Genomic DNA, 24,186 nt, shown 5'->3' with positions numbered 1-24,186 from the left:
ACTCAGTATATGGCACACATGGATTCCTTTGTTTCCACTGGCTGGTCCAAGCCTGTTCTCTTATTTATTTCATAAGATTGATCCTGTTCCTGTGCCGTGTTGTCTATCGAGTTCTGACTCTGATCCAGCCCCTGAGGAGTCAAATGAGTGTTTGGCCATGTTTGTTAGCAGATTACATGTGTGTGTGTGTCCTCTATGAATGAGTCCCAGAAACTGAGGGAACAATAACAGACATACCTAATTAAAGAGGATTATGGGAAAAGAAACAAAGACAATTTTAATACCAAATTCTGTTTAGGCAGCAGGAGAAGATGAAAAAAAAACACTTAATGTAGTAGAAAATGTGTTGCTACCAGGGTAGAGACAGTGATGGAGACCATGTAATCAACATACACTGGCCAAGTTGGTCTAGGGGCCAAAGACAAGAGGATGTGTCAAGGATAATTTGTGGCCCTTAGCAAGAAACAAAAGAAGCCTTCCAGCTTCCAATGCTGTTACAGTGTGCCTCCTGTCTGTTCCCCCACTGACAGCCAACACAGTATGTTTTGCCAGGTTGGGGCACGGTTAATATGAAAATGTGAGAGCTCGATAGTGAGGAAGAGGAAATATGTAGCAATAGTGGACTGAGAGAGGGGTAAAGGAGAAAGAGAAAGGAGGAGGAGAAACTAGAGCTAAATGCCTCTCACTCGCTCTCCTCTCCAGCTTTGTAACGGCCCACAGTGCCTGCTTCACACAGAGCGGCCAGCTGTACAGCAAATGTGCCTTTCCCTCTCCGCCCCCGAACCTTTCCACCCCTCCAGTGCCCCCCTCTGCCTGGACCGACCAGGCCACCGGCTCCTCTCTGTGAGAAAAGGCTCCTCCCTTACTTGGCTTCAAGCTCAGTGCTGTCACCAACCCAAAAAAGTCTGTAGAGGTGACCCCAAAAACACTTTTCTGGGATGTGGTTTGTTTGTTTACAATTGTCCTTCTGAACGCTGCCACCTTGGCAGTAGCTGCTTGGAATGGACAGAAGTGAGATGAGAATTGGATTGAAAGCAAAAACCCTTTTCACCTTTAAAACCCTTTAAGACAGAGCCTGTGCTTCAAAACATGTCAGGGCTCTGAAAATCCACACAGGGACATTTGAAACAGTGCGATAAATGGGCCAAACGTGCCCCCCATGAGGCTCCAAATGTCATAGTTTACAGTGGGGTCAAAGTGAAGCAATGGGGTGGCATGATGGCATGCTGATAAAACCAAACAGGCTTTTGTGTCAATGAAAGACCTTCAAATATCCTCTGACAAAAAACAGACGACTTTGTAAAAGCACACTGTTTTTAAATATTTTTTCCAATGCAATTATTACAGATCAAGGTGGCACATTGAACTGCATGGCAGATTTGTTTTCTAATCTCAAAGAAAAATAGAAATAAAATGTTTGATAGTGACTGCAGCAGCTGAAAGCTGTATAAATCTGTGTGTCTCTGGAGAAAAATCGGACACCCTCAATTCTGTAAGTGAGCCATGCCAAAAAAACTCTAAACTAAAGAGTGGCCAGCTGTCTTCTGGCCTGCTATTAAATTGCTCCTTGGATGGTGGCGATATCATTTTTTTCTCCATAGGAGTATCACACCAGGTCCCCAAACAGAGCGACCAGCTGTACAGCAAATGTGTACTGATCCATCTGGGCCCTAGCAGGCTGCGGCCTCCATCTTAAAACACGTGGGGCCGTTCACAGTCTTGGCTGGGGTTGGTCTTCAACACACCCCTCTGCACCCATGGCCACCTCCTTCCCTTTCATTTACCTCTATTATCATAGTAAATGTTGAGTAGCTGGGCACCAGAGATGCGCTTTATGTCTGAAGAAGGACCGTCATCGTCTGAGTGTAATATCCGTGCATCAAAATGTGCTGGCAGTCGTACAGAAGTGACAGCAACGAGCACTTCGAACCGATGGGAGGACATGAGGGTGGAGAATGAGTGCACTTGGTTTAGGGAGACTATTGTATTACAAAGGCAGCTAATATGGACTTGTCTGGGTGAGACAAGCTCAGGTTTTGTTGTTCCATACACTTAGCACTATGGTTATGTCACGGCACATCACTATATATAGAGTTATCAGTGTGAATTGACACCATGGAGCGGGGCATGGATGAAAACAACACCCCTATGAATCCAGCGTCTGCTCCATTACCTACGCTAATAACGCTGACAGCTGAGCGGAGATGACCCCAGCCCCCTGTTTCCCCTCTCCTGTGCAGATGGCCATTAAAAGGAGAAAGTGTCCCCTTTTCAGTAGAGAAGGTATTTAGAGGTTTTCCAAATGAGTATTTTTTTCTTGTGTTTTTGGCCCAAATTGGCTTTGCAGTGATTACAAGGGACCAATTCTTCAGAAGCTATATAAAACCAAGAGATCAACATTATAGTCATGACCGGATGCATAAGTTTTTTCCTTATACCTCTTCACTCAAATATATTTTCTTTATTCGATTCAGTTTCCTTTTTGGTCGCTGGTTTCACATAATTCAGTCACTTCTCGACAACTTCTTCTTTCTAACAAATTTTCATTACAATGAGTTTTGTTTTGTCCATATTTTAGAGATCACAAAACAAATGCAAGTGACAGAAACCCTTTTAAGGAGACTGATGAAACCCGTGATCATGTTGAATACAAAGCAACGGCATATCAGAGAAGTAAGACATCAGACAATAACCCAATCACCTATCCTCCTGTTATCTTAAGCTGTCTGAATTCCACTATTATGGGGGAACTGTGTGCTTGTGCGGCTGACAGACATAAAATAACCAGTAGGGGGGTTTGTTTTCTACCCTCCCAGTGTGCTCCGTGCCTGCCTTTGCGAGAGAAAGGACTAATGCTGGCATGGTACTGTATTAGGCACCCCCAGTAGAATAGTGGGTGAGCAGATCGCAAAGATGAATACAAAATACACACCTACACACTCTCAGCTCGTCTCTCTCTTTTGCAAATACACCGAAGCATCAAAATCACAAATCACATGCTTCTGATTGTTTATGCACAAACAGTGGGTCCCTGATAGAATTGCCTACCAGTCCTGATAGAATTGCCCACCGTGTTTAAATTCACCTGCGCCTAGAAGCGTGTCCCAAACAGAGAGGCGGTTTGGTTCCAGATCAATGAGTCTCTCTCCCACTGAAGACAACAGATAATGCAGTGTAATGAAAGAGCCGCCAAACGAGCTGAATAAATGAATGAATAAAGGAACGTGAGACTGGAATTCAGACGCCTACTTACTGCAGGCAAGAAAACCTGTTTTCCAATTGTCTGTTCTCTACAAATTATTCTGGCTGCATACAAATGAAAACCAAAAGTAAAGACGTTTTGAAAATGAGGAGGTTAGTCTTACACCAGCACTCTTTGTTTACGAATCTTGTGAAAGAAAATGAGAAATTTGGAATAATTTTGTGATACACAATGTAATAAAATCAAATATCCATTTTTTCAGTTGATTTGACGTCATTAAATGCAGAGAGCATGAAAGTATTTTACCAAATGTTGTTTTCAGATCTCAGTCATATGACAATACTACTTAAGTGAGGAGGCACAATAAACAAACAAACAAAATAATGTACAGTAGCAATGTGGAGATTTTGCAAAAACTGTGGAATAATATTTGGAATTTTAAACAATCTGAATAAAATCTGTTTTGGTATTTTAATATTTCAATAATCTGTATTTTTCCACTACTTCAAACTACATCCATACAGAGTGGTTTGAAGTGGAAAGATTCTGCTCCACAAGCATGCACACGTACTATATTATACCATTCACATGCATGGGGAAATGAAGATGATGGGTTTATAAATGCACAACACTGGGGATGCAGTTGATGGTCAAAATATTAAAATAATTCCACCTATTTGGTGATGTGATCCAGATACTTGTGAGCCTGAATGAGACAGGGTCAAATATTTTATTACATATATCACATCAGTCTTTAGTATGTGATTCACCTTTAAAAAAAAGTATGAAAACACTGTCTGAAATGTATTTAAAATGATCAAATTCGGTGAATTTTCTCTAATGATTTGTATATTGTATTGATGACCGATGATGTATCGATCACACAAAAATCATTCCTTCTAACATTAAAATAGCACACCTAAAAGCCAAATTGATTAATTTATGTTACAATGTAGAAAAACATATTTACATAGCTATTACACAAACACTGTTTTTATGACTTTGTTGCAGGAGTGCAACAGAGACCATAATGAATGAAACAAAAAGAGTTATTTCCTACCCAGCATGTGGTTGGCCACATGGACTTGGATGTCCCATTCGCTGTAGAACACCATCTGACATTTGATGCATTGGTAAGTTTTCTTCTGAAAATAAGACCAAGAGGAAAGTGATTAATAATCAACTTTAAAAAAAGAATTATATTACATCATAGAAATCACTTTTGTTTTACCAATGTAACATAGCAATACAAAATCATTTGTGAACCTAGGCATGTTTTCATGAGCAACCTGACTCAATACAACACAAATTAACAATACCTCTTCAGTTTGTGAGGGACTGGCTCTGGGCATGGGTGACACCTGGGGGGTCTTGAGCTGCCCACCATTGCTGTCCCCAGCCTGGTCCCGATGCACTGTCTGGACATGGTTTTGCAACTCTGCTTCAGACTCAAACTTCACATTACAGCTGGAGCATCTTGTCTTGGCAGCGGATAATGAGGATGTAGAAGAGGCTGAAGATGATGAAGAGACAGCTTTGCCTTTTCCATCTCCAGGGCTGAGGCTCTCCCCCTGGATCCAGGCGGCTGTAGTTGTTGCTGGAGTGGTGGCTCCACCATGCTGCTGCAGTTGCCTACCTCCATTCACTGTTGGGCTGGAGCTCTTGGAACCAGCTGCTGTCACGCAGGATGCACAGAGTCCGTAAGGCAGTCCGTTGATGTCCAGCTTTACCAGGTCTTGTTTGGACCGGAAATCTTTCAGGCAAGAAGCACACTTGAAAGGTTTTTGGGTATGGTGTAACTGCTGGTTATGAGAGATGAAATTGTTGCGAACCATGGGTGGGTGGTTGCCGGACATAGTGCCCGTCTTTTGCATGTGGAAGGTACCATGGATTTTGAGCTCCAATGTAGAGGTGACAGTCTGCATGCACACCACACAGCGGAAACCTGTCAGGGAGTTCCTCAGGTCAGGGTGCATCTGGCAATGCTCCAGGAAGTCCTCCTCACTATGCAGCGGCATCTTACAAATGCGGCAGCTGCCTGTGTCCAGACTCTTGCTATGGGTGACCTTGTGCTCAGTCAGGGTGAGCAAGGAAGGGAACCGCTCCCCACAGATGGGGCACATATAGTGTTTGACAGGCCCAAGGTGGGTCTGCATATGCTCCCTCAGCCCAGGCTCAGAGAAGAAGGTGCGGGCGCAGACATTGCACTTGTGGTTGCCCTTGATCATATCAGCTTTCCTTTTCATCATGGCACTCTCACCAGGACGTATATTGTGGTCCCTAAACTGGTGGTTAGTAAGGAGTGAATCCATGGTGTAAGATGCCCCACAGATGTCACACCCAAACAAGGGATCAGCAGTGTCCACCTCTTCCTCACTTACTTCGCGGCTGTTATGGGTGTCCAACACAGACACTACAGCTGCCCCTGGACCATGACTGTTAGTTAGGAGACCATGAAGCTCAGCATCTTCTTTAGGCTGGGCATCTCCACCACTTACAGTAGAGCCATTAGCACCACAGTTCTGTGCCTTTCCCTCAAACACACAGTGTTTCTCCCTCAAATGTTTCTCCAAAAGGACGATGGCATGAAAGGCCTTACTGCAGAAGCGACAGTTATACTTCTTGCTGTGGGTAGTGATGTGGCACTGCAGCTCCACCTCTGTGCCAAAGGACTCCCCACAAAAGATGCAGCGGTGGGCACGGCCCTGGTTTTCCAGATGGCTGTGTTTGACATGTAGCTGTAGGTCAGTCTCATGCCTAAAGTCCCAGTTGCAGGAGGTACAGCGATACACCTTTTTCTCATTGCTGTGCTTTACAGCCAGGTGGAGCTGGGTTGACACCTTTGAGTCAAACACCTCCTGACACAGAGTGCAACGAAAGAACACAAAGGTATGCATGTCGAGTAGGTGCTTCTGCAGATCATCCACTGAAGTGAACTGCTTGTCACAGCTCTCACAGATGTAATAAGTGGAAGTAATAGTGAAGTGAATTGTCACATGCTTCAACAGGGACTCTTGGTTGGGGAACTCTTTATTGCACTGTGGACATGTAAGTTGGGGCTGCATGCCATCCAGATGAGTTTTTAGGTGAGTCTGGAAAAGGTCTAGACTGGTATACTTGGCTCCACACTGGTTACATATGAACTCACTGGTAGTGCGCGAGACTGAGCTGCCTTGTTTCAGCATGGTTTGTTCCACAGATATTGGAGAAGAAGGGCTGAGAGTCCGCAATTTCTTTCCATTATTGATATAGTTCAGTGCCAGTGGAATGTTCTTGTGATTCTCCTTGATGTGCTTGTTGAGCTTCAGAACACTGTTGAATATGGGGGAATTCGTGCAGTACGAACAGGAGTACACTTCTACTATAGACTCCTTGGGAGTTACAGCCAAGGGGGAGTCAAAGCGCAGGCTTCCCCCATCACAGTGAGTCTGACGAACATGCTCTTCCAGAGTAGCCTCTGTCAAGAACCCCATGAAGCATTGAGGGCAGAAGAAGGCATTGCTCTCCTTTGCCACAGGACTGGGAAAGCCATGGCAGCAACGAATGTGTTCCTGAAGGCCGTTGAGGTCATTCAATACCTCAGGGCAGAAGTTACAGTGAAGGATGGCATCGGGCAAGCTGACTAACAGGGCAGCATGGTCTTCTGCATTGTGGACCTGCCTAAGATGTTCATTTAGATTTAGTAAAGAGGGCAGAACCTCCAAACAAAACTGGCAAGTATGAGCCTGCTCTGGCTTGTCCAGATGCATGGTTCGCAGGTGAATCTGAAGCACAGCCAAACTGGAGAATACTTGCTTGTTGCAGTAGATGCAACTGTAGGAGACTTTAGGCTGCTTGGAGGAACGTCCTCCAATGTCTGATGTGTTCTGAGCAGCCCTCTTTCTCCTCCCCCTTGTCTTGGGCACAGGTGGTGCTGTCTCCACCATTGTGGAGCTGTCGACAGAGAGGTTAGAGTCAGGAGTGGTGCTAGAGACAGAGGTGTAACCCACAGTCAGCAAAGAAGGGCTGTTGCTATGGTTACTAGATTCGGGGAGCTGGTGAATGTCCATGTGAGAATAGAGGTCCTCAACTGAGAGAAAGTGCTCAGGGCAGATAGCACAGGTGTGTCCCTTTCTGTCTCGGCTGTGGGCCTGGTCAATGTGGGTCAGCAGGGTGCCCTCATCACTGAAAGGCTCATGGCAGTAAATGCACTGCAGGGTGGCACCCAGGCCTCCATCCTCTGATGGAGAGCATTCAGGGTGGGACTCAGCGATGTGCCTCTGGAGCTCCTCTGGGACATCAAAGCCCTCCTCACAACGGCTGCATTTGCGAGTTTCTTTCAGCTTCCATTCATCAGCTCTAGAAAGGCTTGTGTTGCTTCCATCTTTGCCCCTTTCGTGTACTTGCATGTGGCCGTGGAGAGAGCTGGAGGAAAGGAAGCCTCGGCGGCACACAGGGCACTTGTGGGGTTTGTTAGAGGCGTGAGTTTTCATGTGGATTTTGAGGTGATCACTGCGAGAAAAGGCAGAGTCACACTCTCCACAGTGGTACTTCTTATCACCGGTGTGTAGCTTCACGTGTCGATCTCGACTGCGCTTGTGCTTAAACAAGCGGCTGCAAAAGGTACAGCTGAAAGGGAGTTTATCCCCGTGGCTCTGTTCGTGACGCTTGAGAAAGCTTAAGCGGCTGAAGGACTTGTCACAGAACTGGCATGGGTATGGCAGGCCAGGGCCCCCTTCATCCTCGCCAAAATCATAGTCCTCGCAGTGTCCTGGAGAAGTCTGATCCTTACTGGAGGGAGATGATGGTGGCCAAGAACAAGATGGGTCATCCTCATCAGCAACGTCTGGAGAAGAAGACAGAAAGAGGGAACACGAGAGAAAAGAGGGTAGAGTCAGAAGGAAAAGATGGAGAGAGAAGGAGAGAGTGAGTAAGAGAGGTGTTTTGTAAGACTGTATTAGCAACCCATTTGCCTTTTTTGAGTAGAAAGGTTGGGCCACCTTGGTGTTATTTGTCATAGTAATTATAAGGCTGTGTTGTATACATTTTGAATTCTTTACAACTAAGACTTTTTTTTTCTTGAGTGCAAACAATACCTCTCCTTAGCTGTTATCTAAAAAGTTTCACTTAAATATGCAATTTAAAGTATAATTAGAGAAGAGAATAAGTGGAAATACTTTACCACAATTAACCTTGTATGTGGCCATGTAATGGCTTAGCCCACTGTGAGTCAAAACACAATCTCTTTGACATTTAAAGCCAACACAAGACAATGGGTGTACTTTAGGATGTAAGCCCGGCATGAGGTAAATTAGAACATTTCTATTTTTCTAGAAAAATTACTAGAATATTTTTGAAAAACAAGAGCCCTTGAAATGACCTTTAGACAAACGGGAAAAAAAACCAGGGAAAAGTATTTCTCAAGAGTGAAAGAGAAGATTAAATGTGCAATTTAGACCACAGCTATGCAAAGCCTTTAGGAAGTCTCCTCTGCAAAAAGATGATTTTCATGAAACATGGGCATTTCAGAACATCAGTCAATAGATTATGGAATATGCATTATTATCATATTTGTCTGTGTGGTCTGCGCTAAGCCGTAAGGCAACTGATACAGAATGGATGAATGTGCCATGAGCTGATACAGAAGGGGGGCAAGGAGGGGACAGGGAAACGGATAGGGGAATACAACAGAGCGGCTAACTATCTCACTCAAGGACAAGCAGGTGCAGAGAATGACCAGGGAACACCAGTCAACTGACAATGCAGCCCTGATTTGTTTTTACAATTACTTTAAAGTGTCCCTTTTCAAAACGCTTCTTTGCCGACATTCCATTTCCCTGGTTAACTGTACAGTGATATGAATGGAAAACACAGAACACCATTTTCCACAAGTTCAAAAGGTTACGGACCACTTCTTCCTGCAGCCAATTTCTAAGTGCTGTGAACTTCCTTACCTAAATAAAACAACGTAATCTCAACCCCTTCAGAAAAAAAAACTGTGTCAAAAGGCCAATACTTGAAATGGGAAAAACAAGAGGAAACTGCAAAGATTTACGAGTGGGACGAAGGAAAAGCACAAGCTCTTTCCAGGATCCAACCTCTGTACTTCTCCTTCAGCTGACAAATCTAAGTCTCTCTCTCTCTCCCCTTTTCTGTTGTTTTTGCAGGGAGATCTGCCCTTTGTCAGGATATCATGCCCTCTCCGAGCACTTACCCCCATCAGGGCCTATCTTCAGGAAACAGATGGGGTCGGAGGCCATTCCCTTGCCCCTCCAAACTGCTGAAAGCGGCACATTGAGAGCCCACCTCCTCACCGTGGCCCTCCCGGAAACCTCCCACCCCTGGCAAGGCGCCCACTCTGCACACACACACACACACATATCTCACTCAAGGAGCAAACCTTGCCTGATTTACTTGCTTTATCGCTCATACACGTCTCAATGTTTTCTCTCTTTCTCTGGTTTGAGGGAGGATGGGTGACTCAGTGCAATGCCCTCCTCCACAGAGGGGGCGGATCTGCCCTCACTCATACTGCCTCCCAGGGTATAGGAGAAGAAGACAGTGCAAGAAGAATGACCCCAGCCAATGCCTTACAGTCAAACATATTGGCTTGGAGACAATAGCATAAAACAAACAAATAAATGGGCCTGTATACAAGGCTAAATTAAATTCTACTGTCTTAAATGAGGATGCCTTTGCCTTGAGACATTACTAAGCTGTCAGTACAACCCCATTGCATTTTTTTGGTTTGTTTACTTGATGTATATTATTTATTTAGTGCCTTGGCTCCAATAACACACATACATACATAAAGCCGTATCTGTGGGGGACATGTGGGAGTCAAAGGCATTGTTTGAGTTCATCTAGTAGCTAACATGTTTAGATGGACAATAGTTTTGTTACTAATCAGTTAATGAAATATTACAGAAACTGCTGTATACTAAGTAACACCATTATATATTACATCATAATGTATTGAGTCATAATGTAATTAATTTGCCACTTAATGCAATACTCAAGATATCATCATACCAATCTGACTTAAATATGTTGTGTGCTGGATCAAAAATCCAGGGTTTCTACTTTGTCTTACTGTGATGGCAATGATAATGCCTGCTAAAAAAAGAAGATCATATCTGTTTTAGAGCTGAAACTGTACATTTCAGGTACAATTGACCCTCATAGTGAGACTTACTACAGTTTTACTCTCACTCTCTTTTTCTCTCTCACACACATAGACACACACTCAGTGATATAGACACAAGAGAACAAAAGTGCACACACTGCACTCTCACTCACAGTAACAAACATATAGATGTGTAGACATACATGTACACATAGAATACACAGATACAAGCGCAATGGCCGAAACAAGTGTGTGAACAACTGTAGATGAAAGAGCAATCTTCCTCAGGAGACCTCAAGAGGAAACAGAGAGTGAGACTTGTTTTTTTCCTTCTTCACCCAGACAAGAAATGCCCAGGCCTCAGCAGCAGCCTGAGTAAATAAAAGAGCGGGCCTTACTTCCCTGTCTCTCGGGCCGGGGGCCTGTGCACGCCAGCACTCTCTGTGCTGCTGCCAAAGGGGATGCTGGGGCCTGAAAAACTACACCCTGCAGCTGAAGGGCTGTCTTTGTTGGTCTGCCAAGGCCTTCCTGAGCATCCTCCAGCCAACAGCCTGTCACGTCCTGGGAGGAAGACCTCCATCTTAAGGCCTGTCCCTCTCTGGGAGTTCTGTCCCTACCCCCTCCCCTTGCTCTTTTAAATGTCTCCTATATGGAACAAAACAACCTCATTTGGAGAGCTCCTATAGAGGGATGGCATAACATGTGCAATGGCCATATTTTTTCAGCCTTAAGCTGCAATACATGAAAGGTTTTTTAACAATTTTTTAAAAAGCGTAGCCTGTCAAATTCAAGAAATCAAGGAAATGTAAGGTTAATTTGAAACAGCTCTATACAAATCGGTGTTTCTTTTTTTCCTTTTACTGCAAAAGTAACCACAGAAAATTCCCCCTGCACGCAGGTTTCAGTTTCCTCTAAGCCAGTCTGAACTGCTCTTTGTGCACCACTTCCTCTATGTTCATTTATAGCACCCTTTTCCAGAGTAAATACTCCTGTTCAAATAAGATCCTTAATGCTGGGAACAGGTAAGTTGGCCATTTCTGTGCACAGCGGCACAGCTTTCAAACCCCCTGAAGAATGTATTTGAAAATTAGCAGGATATATGAATATATGTTTAAGAGAGTAAGTCATTCATTTTCCTGATGACATCGTTTCCCTTTGGACTATAATACATTTGGTGTAAAATATTGTCTCTAAATTATAAATGCTACATAATACACACAATTTGAAAAGAATGATTACAAATTTAATCTTTATAGACAGATACAACTATGTCATGTGAGCTGCGTGCAAAATCAGAAGCAAGGCTACATATGTGGGTAGAGCAATTTCTTTGATAATGTAATTAGAGAAAACCTTAATGGTATGCGTACGCGCCAGAAATGAGACATAGACAGACAAAAAAAGGTATAATTAATTCTCGTGTTAAATGTATTGGGGCTAAAGCTCAGATGTTTGGCTATACATTTGGTGGAAGAAATAAAATCCCTTAAAGATAAATAGCCTTTTGCCAAAACAGCATATAATCCATGTGCACAGTGCTCAGCAAAGGTATGCTGTTACTCTTAAACCCAGTCACAGCTCTGTCTTGCCATTTACTATTACCAATTACTTACCTACTTTTTTTATCAGAGGATTTGACATTTGTTTGCAGGTTTTTGCCAAAGGTTCACTCTTAAAGATATAGTAGTGCTAAATAAACTGCTATTTGTGATTCTATTGTTTTCATCCAGTAATACATCCTCCTCAAACCTTTTAAGGACCACGGTTTGGGAATAACTCACTGCTGACGCCAGGACCTTCGTGTCTGAGGTCCTGGAAGCAGTTCAAGATGGCTTATCACTGCCTAACAGCAACAGAGTACACCTCTTCTATTTAGGAAGCCAAACTCTTATCCAGATCCAGGACCTTATCTTATCAGAAAAGTGTTTTTGCTATCACTCATCTGCCACTTCTATAGCAAGCTAGACTTTGTTCAAAAGCCATTCTAGTGAAGCAAAGCATGGCCATGTTTTCAGCCGCCAAACCTTATCTTCCTGTGTGTTGTACCAGAGATCTGTACGTAGTGGTTGTCATAAGAGATGTGTTTGTGTGAGTGTATTTGTGGCACATTGGGGAATGGGGATTCAATGAATAAACAAAAAGCTGACAACTTGTCTGATGTAACACCATGACCCCACTTCATATTCAGAGAGGGGATCTTTTTACAGTTACTGGGAAAAGTAGTGAGCTTATCCCATGAGACAATGCATGTGTCATCTCAACGCTTTTCCTGTTCTGATGCCCAAATAGCAATGTGTGTCTGAACAACACACTATCATGTACGGCCCTGTTTGTGACACAACCACTTAAGATCTAATAGAGGAGGTGGTGAGAGAAATTTTTACATTAGCTAAGCTTCCAATCTCCCCGACTGAGAGAGAGAGGGGTGGTCGATTTTTTTGGGACTAATTCCAGTCAGACGAACGAATCACTCAGTTGATTCAGGACCGAGAGCTCAGAGGACACAGAGCTGTTGGAAGAGGCCCAGGGCTAGGCTTTACTCACAGTAGTCCTGCTATAGCCATGTTTTAAGACATCAAATCTCGTCAAAATGAAACACTGATAATTCCCAGAAGCTGTCAACAAAAGTGCCAGGTGGCTAGATGGGCTTTTTGCACCATGATTAACACACACAAATATGCACAAGTAGAGGTATTTAAAGGAGCTTCTATTTACCATTAGCTACTCAACCTCAGTCATAGTATTGTGTGTGCGTTGTGTGTACTCAGCCTGTCTCCCTCTTTTCCCCTTTTTTTTTTTTCTTCTCAGCAAACACAATATGTTTTTTACACATCACTGAGAAATGTCAGGTTTCCCCCCCCCACCCACCCCCCTTTGCTACAGATCAATCAAATCCACTATGCTACAGGATGAGAAGGAGGGGTTGTGTGAGACGACTGTGAGGAGCAGTGAACAAGGATGCTATCTTTTACCGAACAAGAAAAACAGCAGATGAAATAAGGATTCACATCCCGGGGTTTCATCAGTGCCCTAGCAGCGAGTTCCTCTGGCCTAACATCATGTACACAACGCATTTCCACACACACGTGGAGGAGAGATGCACACACCCCCAAAAACTGCAGTCAATGGGGATTTTTTTCACACAGGGCTTGACACAAAGAGCTGGAACATCAAGCGCTTGTTCTGACTCTGTGGTCTGGGTGTCCATTATTCTGGTCCCTCATGGCTCTGTCTCTCAACCATGGGGAAGCGGCAAACTGTCAACTACTTTGTCCACATTACCCATGTCCCCCAGCTCAGACAGGAGCACTTGGTCACTGTCCCAGAAATCACAGTGCCCCAGTGGCGTCCCAGGAAAGTTAGACAAATGGAAGGCCAGAGGAGGAAAAGTAGGGCGGCCAGTCATCCTTTACTAGGCTTTTTCTTTCCATGATCGTGAGAGACACAATGAAAAGTGGAATTTCATTTCTTATCCCCGAGATGTGTCCCTGCTACACTGATGTCTTTCCACCAACATGGACAAACTGAAATCAATACTTGTGATGACAATCAATAGTAATGTTTCTTGAGATAATGCCTGGCCTCTAAAATGACGGAGGATGTTTGTGCTTTGGGCAGGATCTGCCTCAGTTTTTCCTGTGAAAATCTGCATCATGTAACAATCCATAACCGCAGTGTTTGAACTTGAAAGAATGCCAGAGATGACTTACAGCCAGGCTACACATTTTTTATCTTCCATAACAACTACATACTATTACATGGAGGTCACTGAGGTCAGCAACACACTTAAACACTGACAGAATAAGGATGACTGGGCCTTTAAAGATGCTGTTAATAATATACAGTATTTTACTGTTTTAGAAGTGTTATCAACATTTAATTTGGACAAAGGCTTAACATAAAAATGATAATTTATACAACTTGTATGGAGGTCGTGTTGTATCATCAAGTTCGACCCTGCTTGTTGTTAGCTGTGTATTGTTTTGTAAGTGAAACATGTCAAATCAAGGCAGGGAAAAGTCACAGAGACGGGGTTAACAAGAAATGAAATTGTCAAAGGGCTACATTTCCGCTACTTTCCAAATTAAATCTAAGACAAAAAAAGAAAGACTAGAAAAAGGGAGAGATTAAATTACACCATTATTCAAGAAAGGTGAATTTGCGCTTCATAATAGGTTACTATTCAGAGAGCAGTGGGTGGGCTCGAGGGCTAACACTGATGTCTTATTGTTTCAGTTGAATTTGACTTGATTTGAAGTGTTTGAAATATTAAAAGTGAACCACACCAGCATACACTTCACAGCATGCACGTCATTACCTCTGATGCTGGATATAGTGTTTCTACATTACAAATAAAAGTATACTAATTGCATGCTGACTATCACTGTGGCAAAACTACATTTTAGTAAAGTGGCATATTAAATGGTCAGAATGTTACACAGTATTTATTCATAGGTTTAAAACAGGCAGCCGTATTGAGCTTTGGCGATGAGTGATAAGACCTTGAGGTGCTGCGCTGCAAGATGGTCAGAGGATGTGTTTAGGATGTAGGTGGAGCAGTTTGTGTGTGGGAGAGCGGTGGTGGTTATGGTGTCATCTCCTGTAGAACTGAGCCTGCAGGTGGTGTGGAGAGGAAGGACAGTTGACCACTTCAGGTAGGCTACAGCACAAACAGGAAGAAGGCTGTTCCCCAGGTCTTGGCTGGACCAGCAGCCACAGTGAGCCTCCCAGGGGGAGAAAGGAGGATGACAATCTGTCCCCCAGCATGCCCCTTCACCGCCTGCCTCACTGCACTGGCTCTAAGGGAGTGCTGGGCCAGGAGGGACTGGGCTGGGATGGGCTTCAATCGACAGGGGAGCCTCCATGTGTGTGTGTGTGTGTGTGTGTGTGTGTGTGTGTGTGTGTGTGTGTGTGTGTGTGTGTGTGTTCTTCCCTCAACACTGCGTCAGACCAGGCGCAGGACCCAGTGGACATTCAGTTAGCCAGTCAGTCAGTCAGTCAGTCAGTCAGTCAGTCAGTCAGTCAGTCAGTCAGTGAGTGATGCTGCAGCACCGTGCTGTAATATGCTACAGCTCTATTAATATTTCCACACTGCGCAAGAGTTTACTTGGATGCTCTTTCATTTTTCCCCACTCTTAGTTACTCCCGGAAATTTGATTTATGTGATCAGCTTGGAGAAGAAAAAATTGTTGTGCGTACAGAAATATGCTGAGTTACTGTATGTTTGCTTCATTAAAATAGGGTTTGCTCTGCAAGTTTCAAGAGGCGCTATCCATTACTTAAAACCACGCACAGCACACACCGAATTCGGAAAATAGGGTCTAATTCTTTTTAATCAAACTACTTCATAGTGACCCATAAAACTTGGGCTACACTTCAACTAACAATTATTTCACTTCTTAAGGATAACTTCAGAAACTTGGATCTATGTTTTAGTACACTGGGAATATTTAAAAAAGGGCAGTTAGTCTGCCAAATGCCCATAAAAAAGCTCTTATATATCAACACCTTTCTTTCCTCTTTCTACAGAGGACGACGAAAATCACATGCATATGAACAAACAACCCGAGATGCTTGTGTGAGCTTTAGCATTAGCATTTATCAGAAAGGCCTGACCCTGCCTCTTGACCCATGCCCTTTGGTTCCCCTGATTAATACACTGTGGCTCTATTTGATATCTCCTCAACGCCATCCCAGCTTGTCAGTGGTAAAACAACTGGAGACAGCCCGGGAGGGAGAAGAAAACATGCATCTTGGAGAGGAGAGCGGGAGGGGAAGAAAAACAAGCATCAACTCAAGCAAGACGATGTATTTTCATGCATCCCTGTCTTAAATGTCAAGATTTCTTAACCCTCAGTGACTGCAGCACTGACACCTCTCCAAGGTTCAACAGAAACCGCATTCATTAATAATTAGCTTAGCTGCAAGAACAGGGAGCGAGACTGAGAATGAAAGAGGCAGCGAGACGGCTAAAATTTAAACTTCTGTCCTTTCCCGAGAGAATTGAATTTCACTACAAGTTTTCTCATTCTTCTTCATTTCTTGTTTTCCTGGTGTGTTGGCCAGAATCCCGCAGGCAGCCCGTGAACGAGTGATGCAGACGTCGCATCAGCCTCGCTACTCCCTCCTCTCCTTAATCATGGCTCTAATACCCTCCAGATGAATAAACATCTTCATCCCCTCTCTGTTAAAGCCAGAAGGCTCCTCAAGTCTCGAATCCAAGAAAGAAAGAAATGGAGAGTTGAAGAAGGAGTGCAGGAAAAGGATGACAGATGGAAGGGTGGATCAATGTCGAAATGAACCAACAGCAAAGTAACAAAGCCACTGCAAGATTTTCTGGTTCTTCCCATAATTCGTCTGATCTATATCCCCCTTGACACAATTATCACAGTCCTCCTAATTATTTTTTCTTCCTTAACAGATTTCTAATGGCAGGCTGTGTTTTTTATGATCATGTTTGTAAAGTGGAGTTTTTGCGAGCTGTTGTGCAACCTTGTCGCCTCAGACTGTGTCCACAGACTGCACAGGAAGGGGGAAGGGGGTGGAGAGGCAGGAGGCGGGGGGTTGTCTCTGGAGAATGGGCCAGGCCCCAGACCAGCATTTCCCTGGCCCAGTAACTGTGCCAGAATACTCATGACATGTGTGTACAGTATGTGAGCGCAAATGGCAGACAGATTTAGGGGTTTGCTTTGTTTCCCCTTCTATTGTTTTCTGCCGGTATCCAGGCAGCTCATCATCACATCTTAATACTACTAAGCATTATGAAAACACACGCGCTCACAAACTGACAAACACATAAGCGTGCACTCGCTTTAAAAAAGAAAGCAGCTCCTTCGTTGCCCTAACCCTCATCTTCATTTGCAGAACAAGGCTGGAATATGAGGCCTGAATACAACCAGACAAATGACTACAGGGCATTTTACTTATTCATTCATCACTTCACATTGATTCATTCCTGTTTATATATTTATCATCTGAAAAAAGCTTTACACTGGATTGTTTTGCTTAAAGTTTGCATGCTCACATACTTAGTGGAAAACTTTCAGGGTCAGCGTAGAAAAATCCCTAAAAGAGATTTTTGAGGTTCATCTTACCCTTGAATACCCTCCTCTCACTCCAAAACCTCAATGGATACTTCTCCTCTCCCTATTTGCATATGCCCAGCACTCCTTGGCTTAGTAACCATTTACTTAGTTACACACCACCACCTGGGAGGCTATTTATGTCTCTCTCTGGAGAGGAACTCGGTCTGACTGCCAACCAACACCCCTATATGAATTGTAATGTATGAAAAGTAAACTTGAGAAAAGACTTCAGATGCTCAATATGACTTCACATTTGGACTTTGCTGAATTACTCACTAAATTAGAAGCGAGTCAGGTGTTAATAAAAAGAAAAGCCTGCAGTATATTAAATATTTTAGCTTTTTTTGTGGATAATGTGACCATTTAAAAAAGGTTTATGCAACTCCCCTGCAGTAAAAAGGAGTTTTGCTTCTTATATGTGGTAATCTCTCAAGTCTATCTGAATGTGCAGCTCACTGTGATGAACCCATTTCAAGGATCATCATTCCAGAGAGTGAATGTAATAGTCCCCCAATATCAGTTATCACTGACAGCAACGTCCATATCAGCTAATTACTTTTCATTGGGCTTGTAGACGAAAGGACATCAGCCTTTATCTGTATATGAAAGGAGAAGACATTACTATTATGTTATTACTGTGAAAGAACTGGTGTTGCTGTGCCACTAATATAAAAACGGAGTACAATGAGGTGGTAATAAAACCTGCGTCACTCCTCCAGTGACTATCTTACTTGGCTACTTTAAATATCAAGAGAATATTACCAATAAGGTGACCTTTAATTACATTTGGCATGCAAATAAATTGACGAGTCAGAATGGGAGTGAGAGAAATAGATGTTCTAAGATTACCATTGAAGTCCCAATGACACACACACACACACATAGAGCCCAACTCGCCTGGTAACAGGATCCATGCTGCTTTTTTTCCCTCTTTAACCAGCATACATCCAGCACAAACAGAGGAAGCCAATAGGTTGGAGCAGTGCTTTCTCCCTTCCTTAATTTGTATTTTCCTTAGCGTTCTTGGGTTAGTGAGGTGACTGTCATCTCTGCGGCTGTTCATTGTCTGAGGGAGGAGTTGGAGTTGGGGAATATAATCCCACGCACTATGCATACAGCAGGGAGGAAATATGGGCACTGAGGTGGTGCACAACCCCCTGGGTAATTTGTAAAACATGAGCCATGGCACTCGAGCGCCATGCTGATGCTCGGGTCAGGTGACTCAGTCACAGGTGCACCATGGGAGAATCTCTGGTGAGGAGGCACGCCTCCCACAACAGTGCATGGTGGGCAACACAATGTTTTCTAAACATGGAACTCTCTGGGAAGTTGCCTCGGTCTTTATTTTTAGGAATGTGTAGAACACTGAAAATGTAGCGGAGGTGGTAGCTAGATTGTTCTTTGTATTATTATTATTTTTATTCAGCTGTATGATCAGTTTGCTTCTGTAACTGAAATGTTGTTCAATAGATCCCTGAGATGCACAGATTTAGTAACAGAATAGCACAAACACCACGCACATATTATACATGCCTGAGCCCACACATGTCGCTTTAATAAGAAGTCTTGATTAGGATTCGGCAGACATAACATCCCGCATGCACGGTCTCTGCGTTGCTAGGCCTCAGATAACCTTTATCCTATAGGGTTTAATTAATGTCAGCCAGTCTACTCTGCCTTTCAGAAGGAAACGACTTATTTCTCTGCCCTCATGAAGCTCAAATCCCTCTGTTTCACTGGTGAGGCCGGCTGCCTTGTTTATCCCAACTACAGGTACTGCTCCCTATTAAGGCCAGCACTTGTTACAGGGAAAAGGTTGAATTATTTACCAACAGTAGAGGGGGAGGAAGCGAGAGGGAGAAAGAAACAGAGGGAGAGGCGTTTCATACATGGGATGAGATTTTTATGTTGTTTTTTTTTATGCTACGAACAAGGCAAGATTAATGATCTATGGACACAGATAGATACAGGTGCTGATTACTAAGGAAAGGGGTATCCTGGCATACAATAAGTAGAAAAGAAGGCCATACAGGGATGGGTAAACTACCCGCAAAACATTATGCATTAAATCTCTTTGATAAAAACACTGTATTCCCTGCAAGTAGGCAGAGTTTTATACATTTGGTCATGTGTAAATAGATGAATGTGTTTTGTTAAATAGCAACCAAGGGTGCTCGTACGCACTCTTCACCCAGGGCAAACTGTCTGCATTCTATCTGCATCTCAGCCTCTCTGCACAATACAACAAAACATACAGAAAACAAAAGGGAGCACAGAGGGGGAGAACGAAGAGACAGACCAAACAATAAACTCAACCACAAGAGACAGAGTTTGACTTTGTGTGTGTGCGTCTGTGTGCGTGTATGTGTGTGTGTATCAAGGAGGGAGACAGAAAGGGAGAGGAGGATGAGGGAGATGAAGACAAATGTAGAAAGGGAGAGAGACAGAGGGCGGCACAGAAAACGAAAGACAGAGGGAGAAATCAAATTTGCAAGAACATAACAAAAAGCTGTATCTCCGACAAAAGAGAACACACAAGGGTATTTGTCTAGCTGTCTGCACCAGCAGGATCCTCTGAAAGTTTATTAAACTAGAACCCTTCAAGAGAAGGCAGAGAGTAGTAAACTATACTACTGGGGAGGAAAAGAGAGAGGGAGAGGGAATGGGAGCGAAGGGGGGTTGAAAAGAAAAAAGCTTGCTTTTCAGCCTCTGTCTCAGAAATTCTTTTATTTCAGCCATGCATTAAGTAACCTCCCCACTGAGTTCTGCTCCCCTTCCTGGTGTGGATAAAGCCGTCCCTCGGGGGAGCCACTGGTAATTTCCAGCTTCGCCAGAAACTCAGGTATTAGAAAAGACCGCTTGGGGACCTGCCACAATATACCTTCACAATTTCATACGCTCTGAAAAAGAGGCAGCCCCTCCCTCCCAGCCCACCCCCACCCTCCCAGTAAACCCCCTCGAGGGTCCCCAGTTCAAATTTCTGAAGTGCAGACAACGGGTGTATGTGTGGGGGAGGGGTGTGTGGTGGTGGTGGGGGGGGGGGGGCCCGTGGGACTGAGCACCAGCAATAGAAAATCCACTGCATAGAGGAGAAAAAAGCATTTCCTCTCTGGTCTGGCAGGAGTGCCTTTTTTCCCCTGGCTCCCACCAGAGGCTTTTTACAAAACATGTGTTGCTGACATGTTGACAGATTGCTCAGTGAAGTGTTAGGCGCATGCACACGGCTGGCCATTTAGGGGGACATGGCTTCCTACCCAACATCCTCTACCTGAGGCACCATGTTTTATACATCATCCCCCAAAGAAAAAAAGGAAACAATAAAAGGTAAGGGAGTTGCTTCCTTTGTGAGGAAAGCAGAATATCAGAGAGCAGAGAGAGACTGCGTATAATGCTGCCTTAGCTGAACTGCGGCGATGGGGAGGAGCAACGGAAGTGAGAATAAGGGAGGGAAATGGTTTCAGGCAGGAAAGGAGATAAAGCAGAGAGGTGGGAAAAAGAGCTTGAGGATGCATGGTATGCTTATGTAGAGCAGGTGAGCCTGTCAAACCAATAAGAAGCCCAAAATACCTGCTCTGTGTCTTCCTGTATGAAGCCACCAATAGCAGGCAGGACTGTGGAATCTGATCAAAGGCCAGCTTCCAGATCCAACTTTTGCTCCTATCAGGGTATCGACAGCACACGTCTTAATCGCCCTGCGGCTCCAAAAGTGCTGCCGTGGCAACAGGATGGAAATGGGGATCATAATGTATTCATGGTGCCGGCGACCTGGGGGCTGCGGAGCACACTCTCTGGGGACCGCACTTTACCCAGAGCCAGACGTGTCTGGGCAAAATCACTCCACACAAGACAGCAGCAGAATACTGAGAAGCCATGACAGGAAGGAGGGAGGGATGGAGGGAGAAAGAAAGAGAAAGAGGAGAGGCAGCAGAGACAGCTACTGATAGAAATGGGAGATGATAATAGAAAACAAAGACGGCGAAGGGTAAGGACATTAGAGGTAAACAATGGCTGTTGAGTTTGTCAGAGTTTACAGTAAAGAAAGGAGGAAAGGTTGCATTACTCCAGAACTGAACTGAAACTACAAAAATACAAAAGATCTGAGGCTTGAGGAGGAGAAAAAAAACGATGTGATTGGTGGGAAGGGGCTTGCTGGGATGAGTGGCTCTACCTTGAGAAGCCTGATGCTGCTTGACCAGGTGGGTGGTTGGCTGGGAAATAAATTGCAGAGGAAATTGGTCCAGATTATCAGGGCCACAAAGAGACATGGCCCTTTGGCCACGGGCAAGGATGGATAAATGGCTGGATGAGAAAATGAACAGAGGGATAGAAGGGGGAAGATTGATGGCTGAGCAGATGGATGATTAGTTGGATTGAGAGTCCAGTTACCCAATACCCACCCATTCTATCCGCTCCCGAAAAATAAATGCTTACTTTGGAGATTCATCTTGCTTTTCTCCTAGCTGAATGTAATGCGCTCTCTGACCCTTTCTGTCCTAATGATCTCCCCCTCACACACATACTTATTCTCAAACTCATACACACCCACAGAAACGCTCACATGCACAAATAAACAAACAAACACAAAGCTATAGCCTGACCTGCTTTTCCTCAACAGGAGGCCAGCTACAACAGGCACCATGCCAGGTAAACATCCTCAAGCCTTGTGCACTCACTGCAGAGGGTAAAGCTCAATGCTGGAAACACACTCTAAAATACAAGGAATAGTCAATTATGTTTAGGACTGGGAAGACATTCTTAGAATATATATTCCTCTTACATGGCCCTCCTGCTGTATTTAGAAATAAAAAATAAAAAAAGACAACTTTTGCTGCATTCTACATCCAGGTTCACTGTGTAAAAAGAAAGTCATAACACTCCCCCCTAGAGGTGATGATTCAAATGCATTAAGTCTCCCAAAATGAGAGGATTCACCTGCAGACTGTGGTGCGTCCTACTGCACTAACTATCCTCCACACGTAGTACACCCTCAGGCATTCAACCTAGGGCCAAAGACAGCTCCCCTGTCTGTCTTTCCTCCTTCCCTTTAGCTGACAGGTTCTTCGACTGCTAAGCTCCAACACGGACCTGTGTTTGAGATGACTGTGCAGAACAATCAAGGGAGAGACAGAAAGAAAAAAAGCGAGAGAAGGAATGATGAAGAGGGGCGAGAGAAGAATTGCAGGCGAAGAAGAGGTAGAGAGAAACAAGGACATCAACAACTTGTTCTCACAGAGAGATGACCCCTGGCCATCCCGAGGCATCTGGTTTATCTAGCTGTCTGGGTAAGCCACGCACACACCTAATGACTCCAGCCTGGACCATGTCCCATAGGTTTTTTTATCCCGGATTACGGATGGGGAATGACAATGGGCTGGTAAACTACTGTGCCTCACGTCTAGGAGCTCATATCAGACAAGAAGTTCTTCATGATGAAAAGACTGGGGTGAGTGAGAACAAGGTTCAAAGTTACTGAGAAGTTATAGCATTAGTTTCTGAATTACATTTACAATCTGATGTAAGATTAATATATCCTTAGGTTTCAGACACCTATATTTTGAATGGTGCGGCGTTGCTGATTTGTATGCATCATAAATACCGGTACTATATCTCAAACTGAAGGTCAAATATACCCATAACTCTGAGTTACGCATAATGTTGGGGGCCAATATGGAGATGTAGTTTGGACTCTAACCTCTCGCTTTTTTTCCCTCATGTTGCATGGTGCTGCTGAACAGACCTCAATCTACTTCTGTGGTGGAGATTAGTAATCATCTAGGGTCTTCATATTGATGGCCAGGCTCAGCTTGTTTGCATATTTACTGGCCTCAGAGCCCAGTCGCCTGAGGTGAGAAGCAAATTACATTTCTGCTTACCCCCACGCTCACAACTCTCGCACACTCTTTCGATTTCTATCCCTCGTTTTTGCCTCCTTTTTTTTCCCAACCTCGTTTCTCTTAACATGCTGATCAGTCATCTTGCGGTAAGCATCCTTGCCTGCCCTGGTTGCATCTGAATAGCGGTCTCATTTGGCTAACATCATCACAGCGTAATCTTGTTGGAGAGAGCAATCAGTTTACTTTGGAATTAGGTATTCCGTTGGCGGGCCCGGAGAGAGGGAAGGCTCACAGGGTTTAAAGGATGCAAACGAAAGCATGCTCTCCAGAATACAGTCCTGAGCCTGATTGGGTGATAACAACCCACACAGGCTCCATGTGAGAGTAATGAATGGCCAATGGGAGGCCTGAATAATAATGCAATTGGATTAAAATCCAATCACACGATGGTTTTGTCTGTTGACTTTGTTTGTGGGGTATGTTCTACAAACCAAGTTCATGATGAGAAAGATGCATCATGCTTTGACTGGGGGCACATAATGTCCTAATATACAGATTACCACTCTGTTTACTACGGCCCAATATCTCTTGGCTGTCTGTCAGTCCTGCAGGATTTTGTTGATCTGATTTTAGTGTACATGCATTGCATATAGAATGAGCCTGAGAACATGATGAAGTGATAGTAACAGTTGCATGTACTTTGCAGTCTTAAATCAGTGGCTTATTTAGAGAATGGTTACCACAGGTGGCGAGTTACTATTTAATCAGGGATTTTAATGTCTCGTTTATCGCGGAGACACGTACCAAGCTGGCTCGCAGCATTGTGCAGAATCCCAGGCACTCGTTGGGAGGCCATCTCTTAGGAGAGGCTCTCTGATCAAATCGATTGGCTCCTCCAGGATGATCGATCAGCCAGGCAGGTTGGAGGTGGAATAGATTAGATGACCTTTACATTCTCAG

General features: G+C 44.1%; 1 protein-coding gene across 5 annotated transcripts in view; it reads right to left on the bottom strand.

Annotated features, from left to right (window-relative positions):
• Nucleotides 1–24,186, bottom strand: part of znf521 (zinc finger protein 521) — an 87,615-nt gene that overhangs the window by 41,601 nt on the left and 21,828 nt on the right. For 2 of the 5 annotated variants that reach the window (XM_029452713.1, XM_029452716.1), the window contains exons 4-6: nt 4,522–8,027; nt 4,263–4,347; nt 3,876–3,908 (exon numbers count right to left, since the gene is read on the bottom strand). In XM_029452713.1, the coding sequence (XP_029308573.1) occupies nt 3,876–3,908; nt 4,263–4,347; nt 4,522–8,027 (3,624 nt within the window). The remainder of the gene's footprint in view (nt 1–3,875; nt 3,909–4,262; nt 4,348–4,521; nt 8,028–24,186) is intronic. The other 3 variants (XM_029452717.1, XM_029452719.1, XM_029452718.1) reach the window with 3 other exon arrangements.

Source organism: Cottoperca gobio, chromosome 17, assembly GCF_900634415.1.
Source record: "Cottoperca gobio chromosome 17, fCotGob3.1, whole genome shotgun sequence".
Lineage (NCBI taxonomy): Eukaryota > Metazoa > Chordata > Actinopteri > Perciformes > Bovichtidae > Cottoperca > Cottoperca gobio.
The sequence above is the reverse complement of the archived record's forward strand: the minus strand, read 5'-3'. Positions and strand labels throughout refer to the sequence as shown.